General features: G+C 40.2%; 1 protein-coding gene across 2 annotated transcripts in view; it reads right to left on the bottom strand.

Annotated features, from left to right (window-relative positions):
- Window positions 1–15,503, bottom strand: part of LARGE1 (LARGE xylosyl- and glucuronyltransferase 1) — a 312,296-nt gene that overhangs the window by 22,756 nt on the left and 274,037 nt on the right. For both annotated transcript variants that reach the window (XM_072326861.1, XM_072326860.1), the window contains 2 exons: window positions 9,233–9,396; window positions 4,775–5,053 (listed from right to left, as the gene is read on the bottom strand). In XM_072326861.1, coding sequence (XP_072182962.1) covers window positions 4,775–5,053; window positions 9,233–9,396 — 443 coding nt within the window. The remainder of the gene's footprint in view (window positions 1–4,774; window positions 5,054–9,232; window positions 9,397–15,503) is intronic.

Here is a 15,503-nt window from a genome sequence, read left to right as displayed (position 1 = left end):
ATTCTTTCCTAACAAACTAAAGCCTAAAGAAAAAGAAAGAGAAGTTGCTTTTCCATTCGCCAACTGAATCTTAGCATGCTTGTCATTAGAAATAACTCTGTCTCGATTTTCCTTTCATTATCTTTATATTTCATAAGAGAAATATGCTTCTCTTTTCCTGTCATAGTCAGTTTCTCTTAACAGGATTCACTGTCCTGACTTTTATGTTACTGCAACAAGCAATCAAGGACAATGTTGACAAGCAAGAAATTCTCTACAGCCTTATAAGATGAAAGAATTTGGATCACTGTCATAATACCAGGAAAACCAAACAAAACAATTTCCTAGGCCCAGAATACCTAGAATTTATTTCTACTGCCATCAGATAAAAAGGAAAAGAGATGGGCTATTTAATAAAATCCGAATTTTAGAGAATTCATATTGCCCTATGGGCCTGTTCTATAAAAAGAACTCTGTTCTGAGAGCCCTACTGTATAGATTGCATTGTTTAAAGAACCTCTGCCACATTCCACTGAACTTTTCACAACTGAAGGATTTTAACAATGTCTTATCATAACTTTTCTTTACTTTCCTCACTGCCTTCTCCCTTACCATCACTAATGGCTAAGATATCTGCATGTAAATAGATGACTCCTTCACAATCAGCCTCCATGACCTTCCAGAACCACTGAGCAGTGCCAGCACCTGGTCTTTACGACGCTTTTAATGTTTCTTCCCCTTCACACCTTCTCTGCAAGCAGGGCACGCTAACACAGTTACTCTGACAACATCTCAGGCTTTCTGGACTCCGTGCAATCTGTCAGCCTTGAGCGGTGCAGCTTTGAGGATTCAGTTTGAGGAAGAAGCAGATAATGTTTGCAGTGATGCTCATCCTTTGGGCTCTGCAAGGAAAGAGCAGCTTCCATTTATGGCTGCTGCTGTCTCTTTGATGGAGAGCTCTGAAGTCCCATGCAAAAATCAAGGTCCCAGCACTGCTCAAGGAGTAGGAGACAATCCTGCCCACCAAAGTTCACAACCTGAAGTTGAACAAAGCTAAAGCAGATGTAGGTATCAAGCAGGGACAACAGCAGAGGCTGTCAGGCAGAGCAAACTGCACTGCAACCAGAGCTAAGCGTGACTCATTTTCTAAGATATGGGATACAAGCACTAAAATGATGTGGATATTTGTTCTGTATGCTCCCTACTCTTGTCATCTGCAAATTTAGTACTGGTGTCAGTGGCTGAACTGGGCCTTAGATCTCTTGTTGGAAACAACAGATGACAGTAGTGTTACAAATAAAACCAAGGGCAGAGTGAACAAACTGATACACGAGGCTGAAATCACTGGCACAGTCCAAGGTAACTACAAAAAGAAAGGTAAGCGGAGAGAAGCAGAAGTCTGAAAACAAGATACTTGTGGTAGATGCAATCAAACACAGACAAAGCAGAGTTGAAAGAGTGAAATACCATAATGTGATAATCTTTGCAAAAATATATCCAAGAGATATGTGAGAACCTGAGGAACACAGTGCTAAAGCCAAAGGGGAGGGTTTCACCAAAAGTGAGCTGGGAGCTGAGACAGCAGCACTGATCTCCGAGAGCAACAGCCTGCTTTGGATGCAGACTATATGATACAAAGGGAGTGACATAAAGTGAGGAAAGTGTTGATAACCAGGTGTGGAATCTGAGTGACAAAGGACAAGAGAGACCATGTTAATTATGATGAAGATATGGAGGTTTTGGTAGAGAAGAAAACATCTTCCATTTTCTTCTGACATCCATAAGTGGTGGCCTGCTCCCGGAACCGCCAGCTGAAAATCTAACCTCTTCCTATTGAAAGCAAATCTGGTTTTCCTTTTTTGTGTGGTGCCATTTTTCCTGTTTCAAGAAGACTGTGCTTTTTCCCCAGACCTTAAAGCAAGGAGACAAGATTTCATGAAGTGGTTTCTCTTTTGCTAGTGTTGTCCAGGAAACCATTTCCCAGGCACCTTTGTGCTCAGACCCGATGTATGTCATTCTGACACACTGAGGGTTGGGTTACGTTTTTAATTTACCTACCAACCCTGTTTTTTGTAAAGCATGGAAGAAAAGAACTTTAAATCATAAGGGCTCCTCAGAGGCTGAATGAAGAGCGTTGAGTTCAATCTTATCATCTCCACGGTCCTTTCCAAACATTAACTAATAGTTCCCATCCTCAAGCGGGCAGATAGATAGTATTTCTGGAGGATAGGGGAGTAATAATTGTCAGTCCAGGATTTTCATCCTCTCTACAAAAGCAACCAACAAAGGCATCCAACAAACAAAAATTAACAGGCACAAGTCGAATTAGGATTCTTTCTGAGATACTAAAGATCAACCACAAATACTTCTCCATTTGTGTTGCAAGGGACAGGTTTGTAACCTGTGGACAATGTTTGGATGTGAGCTCTCATTTAATGCTAATGTGCCCCTGGAAGAAAAGGGCATATTTTATACAAATGTGTCAGCAAAGAACTTTAGTGCTAGCTGTGACATCTCTAGATACCATAAAGAAGCTGCCTGTCTAGTTATTTTATGTCAGATGAGCCTTTAGGATGACCCAGACACCTTACTTGTTGCAACCAGAAAAAGCCTCTAGCTCCGGAGTAATGACAAGATGACCTCAGTAACTAATGACTGAATGTGACAAAAGACTTCTACTCAGCAAAGACCACAAAAATGTCTGAGTTCTGTAAACAGGAAATCTTTACATGATACATTTCTTCCCTTCTCTGTTTTATAGCAGAGTAAGACAAGACAAAAAGGGGTTTTGATGGAGATTAAAAGCATTGAAATGACCTTACTTAGTAGATGTGAAAAAGCTCAATTAGCACAAATCTAAGTGCTACCAACAGACACCTAGAGGGACTGGTAACCAGCTTCTTCAAAACTGTAATCATTCACACACAACCTTCAAAGTAGGTTGAAAATGTTTTTCCAAATTCCTTTTTCTCTGAGAATACATACTCTGCAGAGACACAATAGATGGGACTCCACAAATCTGCAAGTGAGAGGAACTCGTCTGGCACATCCTGTTCAAAGCAGTGTCTAAAACACCACTACCTCCATTTGCTTATGGCTGTCCTCTCTGAGGAAGCGAAGATGGAAACCTGTGACAGCTCTCTAACAAACAGCTGCTGCCATTCAGACTGACGGCACTGATCAACTACCTGCAGAGATAGCAGGAACAATCAATGTGGAAAGATACAACACAGCCGTATTTAAAATAATCTCATTGCTATTTTACTGAGAAAAATCATTATTGAAAAAGCAACAAAAGACTCTAGTCCACATACACGCACAAATCCAGTTCCCTTTTAAAGAGCTGGTAGTAGCAGATGGGCAATTTCAGTATTCCCAAGCAACAGTGGCGCACAGTTAAGGTGGTGTAGGTTTCACAAAGGACTTGTAGAGCAATGTAAGATCTCAGCTGTAACAAAGGTCAGTGCCAATCCATCTTCTTCTGAAGAACACCAGTGTGTGGCATCACTGCGCATTTAGTCCTGTTATACACTTTCACCATATGAGAACAGTTTCTGTGGCTGTAATGTGTAGTACATTGTGGTATGCCATTTTGTCCCCTCTCAGTGCTGGCTTCCACTGGTGCACTGGGAAGCATCAAGGAGGGACAAGTTGTATTTTTGGTACTACATACCGCTGTCAATAGCTGCTATACTGAAACAAAGGGATTGCTCTGTAAGTTTACCGCACAGGAAGATAGATTTCCCTTTATGCCCCAGCACCCCAGGCCTATGCACTGAAAGAGCTCACCTACAGACAGACCCTCACTGTAGCACTGTGGCCAAGTTTAACCAAACTCAGAGAGAGATGAAAAGCAAAACTGGTTAAGGACTAAGGAACTGATATCCTTCTGTCTGGCCACAGGGTGTCCTCCTTGCTCTATGCTTTGGCCTCAGATGACCAGACTCTGTAGGGGAAAAGGGTCTTTATTAACAATAGCTCTGTCAATGGATCAGAGGTCTGCAGTTTGCTCAGCCCAACTTGCTCACATTTATTATCACACATTTCCTACTGAGGTTACTCTTCCCAGTTTCTTTACTCTAATTATTTTGCCTCGATAGGTGCTGGCATTACAGTCATACTCCTGAGATGGTTAGACCCTCAGTGTGTTTTCAAGCGACAGAACTGGATAAAGAGCGTGTCACAGAGGTAACAACTCCATTCATGTTTTGCATGTTTTTTTCTGTCACTGACACTAAGAACTTGGGATGCTTGAGGAAACTGCCCAGTTCACATCTCTGCTAACACTGGATGCTATTGTACATTTAATGATCCTTAGTCATCATAGTATCATAGTATCATAGTATTGTGCGAGTTGGAAGGGACCTTAGAGATCATCGAGTCCAACTCCCGGGATTTGAGCCCTCTGTGTAGCAGAGCGGCACTTCTACCCCCTGCTCCACAGGAGGGGATTCGAACCCGGGCCCCCTGGTGTTGCAAACGGGAATTCTACCGCTGCGCCACCGGAGGCACACAAGTCCAGTTCAATTTTTAAGCTGATTCTTCTGCTGCACTACGAGAGTGATTCTGGTGGCTAACAGGGCTCACACTAGACCCTAGTCTTTTCTTTTTGTAGCTATATTGTATCACTTCCAGTTACAGCCTCTTCCTCTACACTAAAAATTATTTTGCTTTGCTGGGCATTGTCACTTTAAACATCCACAAGCTGCCTTTTTCAGATCTGCTCAAATTGCATAGTGTTGGGGGTGGAGTAACAAGGACAGCAGTGGAAGGCCATCCTCCACTTTCCATTTACCTGAGGTACTCGTAGAGTCCATACATGGGCAAGAAGTCAATGTCTGACAGAAACATGTACGGTGTGCTGATGTGCTTCATGGCCACATTCCTCAGAAGATTCACTGGGTAGAACTGGCCCTCCTTGTACACAATGTGGTAGCCAACATTGTGGCGGCTCATGAGTACTTCGGAGCCCTGGGCATAACGCAGAAATTGCTGGGCTTCTGCATCAGAAAGGTAGAGTGCCAGGCTGATTGGACCTTCCCAGTGTTTGCAGATGGCTTCAAGCATCTGGAGCCTGAAAGAGGAAGGGTGAGAATAAGAAAAGGCTGCCTCCCTGCCTGGGACTCTTTTTCATCTCATCAAATACAGCTATCTCTATCTAAGTGAGACAGATTGGGGTCACTTTATATCCTGTGGAAAGCAATAAATATTTCTGCAGCACAATTCATCTTATCTAAGTCTACGTCTCCTTCTGGACAGATGGACTGTGCCCTAGATACGCCTGTGTCTCCACTGCGTACAATGGTGAGACAAAGATGGCCTTAGCTCAGATAGAAACATCCGCAAGGCATATATGTAGAACAGTGCCTAGTGCCCAATTCACATTTTGAGTCAAGATTTTGTCATACCCTAATATACTGCACTTCAAAAACCTTGAGAAGGACAAACATCTACGGACTCAGATATAATTTCACCTCTTGTTTATGGAAACCTCCCCAAACTATTTTTAAGACAGTTAGTAAGATCCTAAAAGCTTTTAAGAATGGTAAGTCAAGGGAATACTGACTTCCATGAACATTTGCACTGACTAGAAAAAAATTCACTGACAGGGAAGGGCAAATAGATGCAACGTCAATAGCAATGGTGTTTACTCTGAGTAGGAAGCAAGGAGAGAAGAAAGGGGAGAAGTAGCACGGTCATGGAATAACAAAGAGACTTTAGACAAAAATATCACTTAAAGTATTAATTCGCATACATTTTTAGCAATACCTCCTCAAATCCCATGAAATGATTTTTAAGACAGTTTGTATTGGTGTATATTTTTTAAAACTCCTAATAGTTACAATATTATAGAAGAAAATATCAACAAAGGACTCCATATATAAAGCGAATCATTTCCATTCTGGTCAAAATAGATTAATCACTTTGTGCAGTTAAAACAAAATTGCCTTGAGATACAGGTTTGCCACCCAAAAATACATCAATAACTGATTACAAAGTCTCTTGAGTTAATATAAAGGGAAATGAACCTATGCAGTCTAGCCAATGTTCTATTAAAAATTAAGAAGAGTAGACTATGCAACATGATAATCTTTCCTGCGTTTCAAATCCACGTTACTAGACTTTTCCTATTAATATTTATCCAGTATATAAGAAAAGTTTTCTGCTTCATTGTAATCAGAGAAAATAATTTCCCCCTGCTACTATCGCACTAGGCACTGCAGCAGAAAGGAATGACATACCAGCAAACACAAATTCTGATTTAACATTAATAGCTTTTTCCTGCGTTTCTGATGACATCCACAACGATATAATCATTTTGTCTTAGATATGTGATATTACTTTTACCAGTCTACACGTGGTACATTATTTTCTTTTTATCTATTATTGAAACAAAGGTTATTATCAGCCTGAAACATACAGCTGAATTAGAAACACAGATCAATAAAAAGGATCTAAAAGGTATATGAAGTCTTTAGGCTTTAGATTGTGCTAGTAACAAATGCATAAAAAACCCCACATTTTTTGCCTTTCTCCAACATCGTGGAAACCATTTAATCAGAAGGATTCATTTCATCAGCATTCAGATCTTGGGAACCTTTTATAAATTAAATAATTGCCTAGAAAGAAATGCAGCGAAACACCTTTCAAGGACTCTAAGCGGTGGACAAATGGCATACATAACTTATTCGAATGGCACACCTGATGATGCCTGCAAAGCTTTCCACAATAGTTAAATGGAAACTGGGTTTTGCTGGTATAAATTTCAAGCCGGACAGCTTAGTGCCCTTCAGAACACTCCATTTTGCTATGTTGTTCTCACTGACAGGCTCCACTTCCACGAGCTTGATACAGGGACTGCTGAGTGATGCCCCACAACCTGCACTCTGTAGGTTGTTAGATTTGTCTCTTTTGACCGTAAAACTAAGAAATATAAGTTTCTAAGCTCACCAAGTTATTTCTTTGTTGTTATGTGTCCTGAGGAATGTGTTCTCTAGAGAAAACAAACTCTTACATTGTGTAATAAATGAGGTCATCATTTAGTTGGTAAGTTTTTTAAGGTCTGCTTCAGTCAAGAGCATTTCACTGGAAATCAAATGTTTTGTGAGATTCTTTGGTTTCCTTCTCCCTCCTTAGCATTTTCAGCCCATTTACAAGTCATTTTGACCACAACCTCAAGCAGTCTAATGCTAATTTTGTCTTTCTTGCCCACATCCTCATCTCACCTTTTTTAACTCCCACTCTGATCACTGATTCCTAGATACATTCCACGCCTTATAGCAAGGCTGCCTAGCCAAGCACTTGAAAGCTGCATATGAAGCCAGTGATGGGACCAAGCCATCATAAGACCAAACTTGTCAGGTCAGTACAAAAGTGACAATTAACCAACTATGACAACACTGAATGAATTCTCTCTCAAAGCCTCCATCTACAGACATTAATGTTAGCTCCTAAGCTGCTCCACTGCCTTCCACTCCTCAAGCCTATAGCACAAACAGAAGCCTGTCACAACACTCCTGGATGAGAACTGGAGACATGGGGAGTTGCTTTTCTGCCTTTCCTCATGTCGGCTGATCATCTGAAAGAACTGAGCAAGAGTGTGGCATATAGCACATTGTTTATGTATATGCCATCTTACATCTGAGACACTATTCTTAAACGTCTACAGCTGTGCTGGAGTTTAATAAAAGTGGTCTAAAGAAGGTACGAAAAATAAAGCAGTAACTGAAAGATGTGAAAGAAAACAAAGCAGCTAAACAGCTCTTTGGTATGATATTATTTATTGATTTTAGCTGAAAGAGAGTATTTCCAGCTCAAATCAATAATTTATAGCAACACACCAAAGAAGTAGGAAAGATTTTTCCTGCACAGTATCAAGAGGGCTGTTCTTCCTGAATAAAAATGTGTGGTTCTGTCTATCAATAAAAACATGTGCCCCAGTGAGGATCCAGAAAGAGAAACAGATGCTCATACTTTGCATCAGTGCCAGTGAATCAGCACCAAGCCCCAGCTCATTCTTTTGAATTAAATTCTGGGGGGAAAATATACCATGTGCACAGACCAGCTTCTACTAATTTATTGTGGCACTCGCTCAGGGTCTGGTTTAATTTATTTCTTTAGTTTTGTACTCAAAGGTTTCTGAACACTTATGAAATGTTTCCTCAATTAAAAGTCAATAGAACAGACACCGATGCACATCATAATACAATGTGCTGAGGCGCCGCTGAAACACAACAGCCCTCATCCGTCATGTTTATTTTTAAAACAGGCTGCAAATATTTTGTTGATACGAATTTCTCTGACCCTCCTGGAATAGTGTTGACCTTCCACTAGTGTAGCAGTGGTGGTATTCATGGGTCTTACAGCACGTTGCCTGCGCTCCACCAAGTGAAATAGTAGTTGCATGCTTATAAGCCGGGAGTTTTTCCATCACTTTATAACCCACTCTGGTAGCAGCAACTATGAAGTTTAGAACAGATTTGAACCGAGAAGCAGGAAGAAGGAGACTGACAATTCAAAGTATCACCGAGCTGGCTGATCCAGACTGAACTGTCAGAGCTTCTGAAATGTGACCACAGTGGGAATCATAAAGGTGCAAATGGAGCTTGCCATGAAATGGACTTTTTTTTCCCCCCAAATTAAATCCCAGGTAAATTCCACTTCACACTGGGACTGAGAGTTGGAAAGCATTGATTTACAGATACTATTTTGAAAATTTGTACAGAACTGCAGCAACTCGTATCAAAAGGCCATTTTTCATTTCACAGTAAACCTAAAAATATTTTACTTTAAACTGCCCAGTTTGAAACTCAAATGTTTCATTCTCATAAGGAAATCAAGTCACTAATTGAATTTTTCTGCATGGAAAACACCAGTGAAAACAAAGATTGTCTGATAAGGAAAAGCTGTGTGTAAAACCTTAGATTAGCTACCACTGCTTGCTTAAGTCTGTCACAAACATCTCCTGTTATTCCTAAGTTACCGTGAAACTCTAACATCGCCTGGCAACTCTGACAAGTAACAACTCCTGCAGCTCCAGTATTCAGCCCCTCATGAGCTCTATTTGTACTCCTATTTGAACTGTACAGCTCTAATCTGGGTTCACGTGTGCTGTCTACATGTGCTACTCCTACTAAAGACAGATCTTACAGTATAACTGTTTCTGTTATTATTATTATTTTTATCTCTCTAAAGCCACATATAGCGCTGTCAGAAAAGATTGTCTCATGCTTCCAAATAAGGTTTTCCTTACCTGTCCATTGAAAGCTGAGCCACCAGTGTTACATCAGTATTGTCCGAAGCAGGCTCGTATTCATAATGTAAAAAATACAAATGAGTGCGATGGACAGTGAAACGTTCTCGACGAAATTCATAGCACAAATCATCCTCATCCAGCTCAGACAACTGTTTCTGGAGCTGCAAGGTAAGAGCAGACACAAAGGTAAGTTCTTTACTATTCCTCTTGGAAGTCAGAGAGAAGAAAGACGTTGGAAATCTGTGGCATGATGCAATGGGGATTGGAATTTCAATCTCACATACATATCGTTTTTCCTAGCCTCACTTCTTCCAGTCAATGAACATGAGATAAGAAGAAAGGTCTTTTAAGCAAAAAGATGAGGCAGACAGTCGATTGCATTATGATCTACGTATTGTATATATCATACCTATTGTGGACTTCCAACATCCAGGCTAGCAACGAAACAGTGAACAATCACAACATTTAATACCACCAAGATTCAGAGCAAATGTTCCAATAAGATGCATAGGGCCATTCCTTCTGTGGTGCAGTAATTTAAACTACTTGTAGACATACAGCTCCAGTAGAGAAGACTCCGCAGCAGATTTAGTTTATACCCTGAACAGAGCAATTCCCATTCTGCTGCCTCTGCTGGAGAATGCTAAGTGTTGCTAGGGGCATGGACAGACAGCTGGAAAAGTAACATCTTAAACTGAACGTTAGTCAGTTTCCTGAGACCTACATATCCGAATCAGTATAATTTTGCAATGAAAACAATCTTTCAGCTGCAGAAGAGCCAGAATTCAGAACAGCATTTGTGCTTCTGGATACCTGGTTTGAGAAACTGAAAGGATATCAGATTACCAGAGAGCACATATTTCTTGCTTTCTTGAAAATCAAGACCCTCCAAAATCAAAACAGGCATAAGAAAGCAATTCAATCCTGAGTCATGCAGTCACGTAGCTTTAAGAGAATACAAGTTTAGCTATGGGAGAATGAGGAAGAGAAAAACTGATCAAATGTCTGAGCAGCTGACCAATTCCATCACTGAACTACATTATTTAAAGCCAAACATCTGGGTAGATCACTTAAAATGCATTCATTTAAAAGGAAAAATCAGTCATGCCTGCGCCAAAATGTCCTACAGAATGCAGCACAGATGAAAATTATATATGGTGTTGACACATCAAATAAGAGTTCTGTTTGCATTGCTCTGAAATGCAGGTTATTAGTAAAGGTATCAATTTTTTACACTGTATTTCTTAAAAGCATTCTGTAAGAAGGAAACGATTACCTACTTGTCAGTAAAGAGTAAATTAAGACAAATATTCATCTCATATTTTCACAAGTTTTGATAAAACCACAGCAGATTTCAAAGCTGTTTCCTGCAGCGAACAGATCACGAATTACAGACATTTATTTAGATTTAAAAATCTGGGCAGAATGATTTAAAGCGATAGTTCACAAGAATATCATTAAGAAAAAACATGGGAAGATGTAGGTGTTTCTTGTTCTAATGCTGCGCTAACAACAAGAGCTGTTGTTCTTGGAACTGTAAGCATGATGGCTGCCATCAACCATAATGTGAGAACTGAATGTTTTCCTGTGAAGGCTGATGGAATAATTCCAGGTATTTTTCTGTATAACACTCTTTAATGTTCTTTTGAATAATGGAAACATCTCCTTTGATTTCAGTGAGTTCTGGATCAGGATCTCACTCTTTCTTCCAATTGTTCTGCGCAGATCTTAAAATGCCTCTCAGGAGAGACTGCTTTTAGAAAGATGAGAGTCTGAATCTTGACAAAGCTTTACTCAGGCTAAACTACTGAAATCAAGATCTCTTGGTGGAATAGAAACCAGGAATTCTTTAACATATTGCTGGAGTTCCATTCATTCTACTTTACAGATCACCATTCAGCTGAGCCTGTACTTCATTTTCAAAAGAACATTCAAACAATATATGAATTAAACCAAATTTTCACAACAATGCCTATAAAGAATATCTATCTCTGTCTATATATAAATAGATATACATATATCTATATTACCAGAATTATCAAGAAACTTTAAGTTTAAATGGTTCAGACAATATCAAAGAACTCACAAAGTTTCAGATCCTAAAATGTTCACGGGCTCATTAGCTCGTTTTTCCCTTTTATTCAGTGTAGTTCAAGGATGATTTTGCTGTGGGTTTTGTTATTTTTAAGAGAAATAAATAGTTACAGCCATCATGGCCTAATGGTGCTGCCTGTTTCTGTGGCTTAAGAAATAACCAAATATCTCCCCTTTTCTTTCCTCCAGTGACCTGAACATCAGATCCTTAAAAATGAACAGCTCGTTATTTCAATATGCCTCTTTCCTGATGACTGACAACAATATGAAGTGGAAAAGATACCACAAAGCGAAATATGCAAACTTCACCTGAGCACTTCATACTTATCAGTGTAACAAATGATTGCACTGCATAAAACAATTCCCAGCCAAAAAAATCCCAAACCTTTCCTTTGGAGTTATAGCAGAAAAACAACAACTCTTTCTTTTGGGGATCTCTTTTGTACTTATGCTGCTTGTGCAGGTGCAAAGGTATCAGTTTCATCATTCTTTTAAGCAGTATTACTCTTTTATTGCTCTCTGGCACGACTTTCTTGGAGGTAAGAGCAGGAAAGGAAAATTTCCCACCCATTCTTGCTTTGTTGTCTCTGCAAGGCTGAATTTAACTAATGGCAAACAGCATCACATTTAACTAATGCAAAACATCCCTCATGTTTGCAGGCAAATTAAAGAAACAAGAGGGGAGCTGTGGGGCCAAAGAAGCCCTCATATTTCTTTGAAGAAATGGCCCATCTTTGTAACACGTCAGAACTAACAAAAACAGCATCTTTGTTTTTTACCAGAGAAAATGTTTTCAAAATTTAAAGAATAGCACTCATGCCATAATATTAATAACAAAAACCCAAAGGAACAGAGTCTCCTCAAAGACTTGTCTCTTTTAAGCTAAGCCCAAACTATTGTTATTGCTGTGATTGCACCTCATATTTTGAGGTGTGAGACTTAAAGAAAATACAGGGTAAAATGTTTAGGTCTTCAACAAATCCCATACTGGACTACTCTTGTACTTCAAGTTCATATCACTGAAGTGGGAATACAAGCACTTCCTTTCCTACGGAAAGACTTTCAGTGTATCTGGCTTATCTGTTTTACCAATGCTTTGTCAGTCTACACTGTCTATACATTTGCATACTCCCAGTATCATGCACACAGATATAGGCTACAACCTCTTTACTGTGAAGAAAGACAGTCTATAAATACCTACCACACACAGTTGCATGCCATTTTTAGACACATTTTAAATGGAAAATGGTAAGGATGCACAACATTCAAAATAAAAGTAACTGTCTAAGATAGCCACATATATAACTTATTATCTCTTTACAAACTAACCTAATACTGTTTCTCAGTTACACAATCACATAATATTTCTCAATTGACACAATCTTACCTACAGTATATGCATTGCGTGGATCCATTCTTTATGGACAAAAATCTTATAGCTTGCTTTAAGATTTGCTCCCACATTATGAATTAAAACTGGGCTTATAGTGGGGATCTGACAGATCTGTGCAAACAGACACTTACTTATACACAGTGTGCCATCGAAACAAGGATCTTAATGTCAGCTGGCTTTGATAAAAAGATGGCATATCCATTATGAGTCTCTCCATTATACTTATGACAAAACGCCTAATATAACACAGACTTTTCATTCTTAGAGTAACAGCACGCATTTTCTCAGAAGCAAGTTCCTGCTTAGCATGAGTTCCATTCTTTCTACAAGATTTTCAGTGCGAAGGCTACTTGCCACTGAGCATGCGTGAAATTTCACCTCAAGGAAACATTCTTGCAGTAGAAAGGCAATGTTCTTTTCAGACTGTGTGCAGTAGATGTTCTCTAAGGAAATATCGTAGAGGGAAACAGCAAGTGCTTTCATTAGCACATGATGTCACTTGTTTCTGACATACAAATGGCAGCATGCAGAGAGCACCATGGCATACATGAGGCCAAAGCAAAGAGGCAACCAGCTGAAGCAGGGGATCAGATCTCAGCTAGATCGCAAGCCAGAAGGTTTTCAACTGCATCATGAATTCTCACCGTTATCAAGTCCAACTGCCTAATGCACTTGTTTGAGATGAGGTGGTGTTCCCTCTCCGTGTGGCAGATGACCGACCCATATGATACATGGCGCACAGCATGTATCTTTCACCAACAATTTAGTTACTCCTAGTGGGAATGCATCAGTGATCAGCTTTGCATTTTTAGCTGTCACAGAAACAATTCCCTTCCCACCAAATTTTACAGGACTTCATCCCAAATGAGGCTGATTCAAAACACAAGATCAGAAGTATTTTCTTTGGGATTAGTGATACTTAAGAAGAACCTGAACAAAAAATGTTTTGTGTGTAGAATGCTATCTAGTCTTCGGGAAAAGGACGAATCCCCTCACGCAGATATCTCTCTTTCATAAGGCATTTAAGGTAAGGGGAGATGACACGAGGCTTAAGTAACTCACTAAATATCACGCTAACGCAACAGGAACTGAGCTGCTTAGATGAAGACTTTTAACTTTCAGATCATCTTTCCTTCTCCCAGGTGTGTGCAGTTAAAATTCACTCCGCTCAGCTTAGTCACTGAGAGATGAAACATAACACCAGCTAAGGATGAAACTACAATCTTGCTATAAAATGCAGCAGTTTCATTTCCTCCTGTGTAGCTGCCCCAGTTCCCACCAGTAGGCAATTTGTGTTGCAACATTTAGCACTTTTAAAGTGCGTGAATTAGTGGTTGCCTTTAGCATGGCATAAACAACAACAACAAAAAAAACCAAACAGATGATGATGTAAGGAGGAAAAAGCACTTACTGAGCATTGTTTGGGATGACCTACATAAAGTACTTCTGGCTCCTCAGATAATTAGTAATTAAAACCTGACTAATCTCATGTCAATGAAACCTTTATTCTTCCCATGTCATAAAACTTTGTACATCTGCCATGGGGCAAATTCAGCCTCCTATTAAACACAGCTGTGCTTAGGACAAAGAGAAGGATAGTGTCTGAGCAAGCCTACCTAACAAGAATTTTGCTGTCAAATAAATAAAACTGACAATCTTATTGCTAAACAGAAGTAATGGCTTACCTTTACTAAGAAAGATCAGAACAGTTAAGAACCGAAAAAATTCCTGGCAGGCATAACATGACAGTTAGGCATATACGAAGTACAGCTTTGTGTATTCTCAGCTACAGCTGTGAGATCTAGGTAGTTCTCTGAATTTCCCTTCTCCGGGTCCCTAACACCCATTCTTGGCAGACCCTTGCACCATGGTGCCTTGACAGGCTGGTCTCGTGTTTCCTCAGACTGTCCTTCTTCTATGGCAAGTTCCACAGTGTATTCTACATCAGCCCAGTTTCTAGCTCTACGGTCCTTGTCCAAGTAATCTGCCAACAAACTGCACCTAGAGGCACCCATCAGTCCTTTCCTCTTCCCATCCCTGGTACTCCCTCTCAGAACTGTCTACAGTAAATCTGCTCTTTAATCTTTTCATGGAATCCCGGAATCCCAAAATGGCTCCGGTTGGAATGGCCCTTAAAGCCCGCCCAGTCCCAGCCCACTCAGGCTGCCCAGGGCCTGATCAAACCTGGCCTTGAACACCACCAGGGATGGGGCACCCACAGCTTCTCTGAGCAGCCTGTGCCAGTGTCTCACAACAGGAATCTTTGACCTGAATTTTAACCTTTTACAAGTTATTTTTTTTTTCCTCCCCCATATTGCCTGGACAGCGGTGAAGTTAATGGATCTCTCTCAGAACAGAAATTACACTGTTTCCAGCTCTTAGCTCTGCTGTCTGGTAAAACCTGGCCCCGAGCATTCTGAAAGAAATGCAGAAAATGCTCATCTTCATCCTGGTTCCACACTTGCAGCATATTGAATTGTTCTGTGGCAGTGGCAAATTTATAATGTGATCAGACATATCCATGCGCATTCTAAAGGAGTCTCCAGAGATCTTAGCCTCCTACTTAGCAAACAAAGCACAACGGAGAGTGTGTATATTATAGGGGGATTTTTCAGCCCTATAATTTGCATAAATTTTCACCAGCCTGGCAAAAGACACATTCTTGGCCCCAAGTTCACACTCGCTAAATGCCAGTTCTTTCTCTGAGCTATGGAGTAATTCCATGAAGAAGTCATCTCAACTTGCACTGTGGGATACCCCCAATGCTCTTCCTCATGCTCC

This window comes from Excalfactoria chinensis, chromosome 1 (genome assembly GCF_039878825.1).
Source record: "Excalfactoria chinensis isolate bCotChi1 chromosome 1, bCotChi1.hap2, whole genome shotgun sequence".
NCBI lineage: Eukaryota > Metazoa > Chordata > Aves > Galliformes > Phasianidae > Excalfactoria > Excalfactoria chinensis.
Note: the sequence above shows the minus strand (reverse complement) of the source record. Positions and strands in the feature narration are given on the sequence as shown.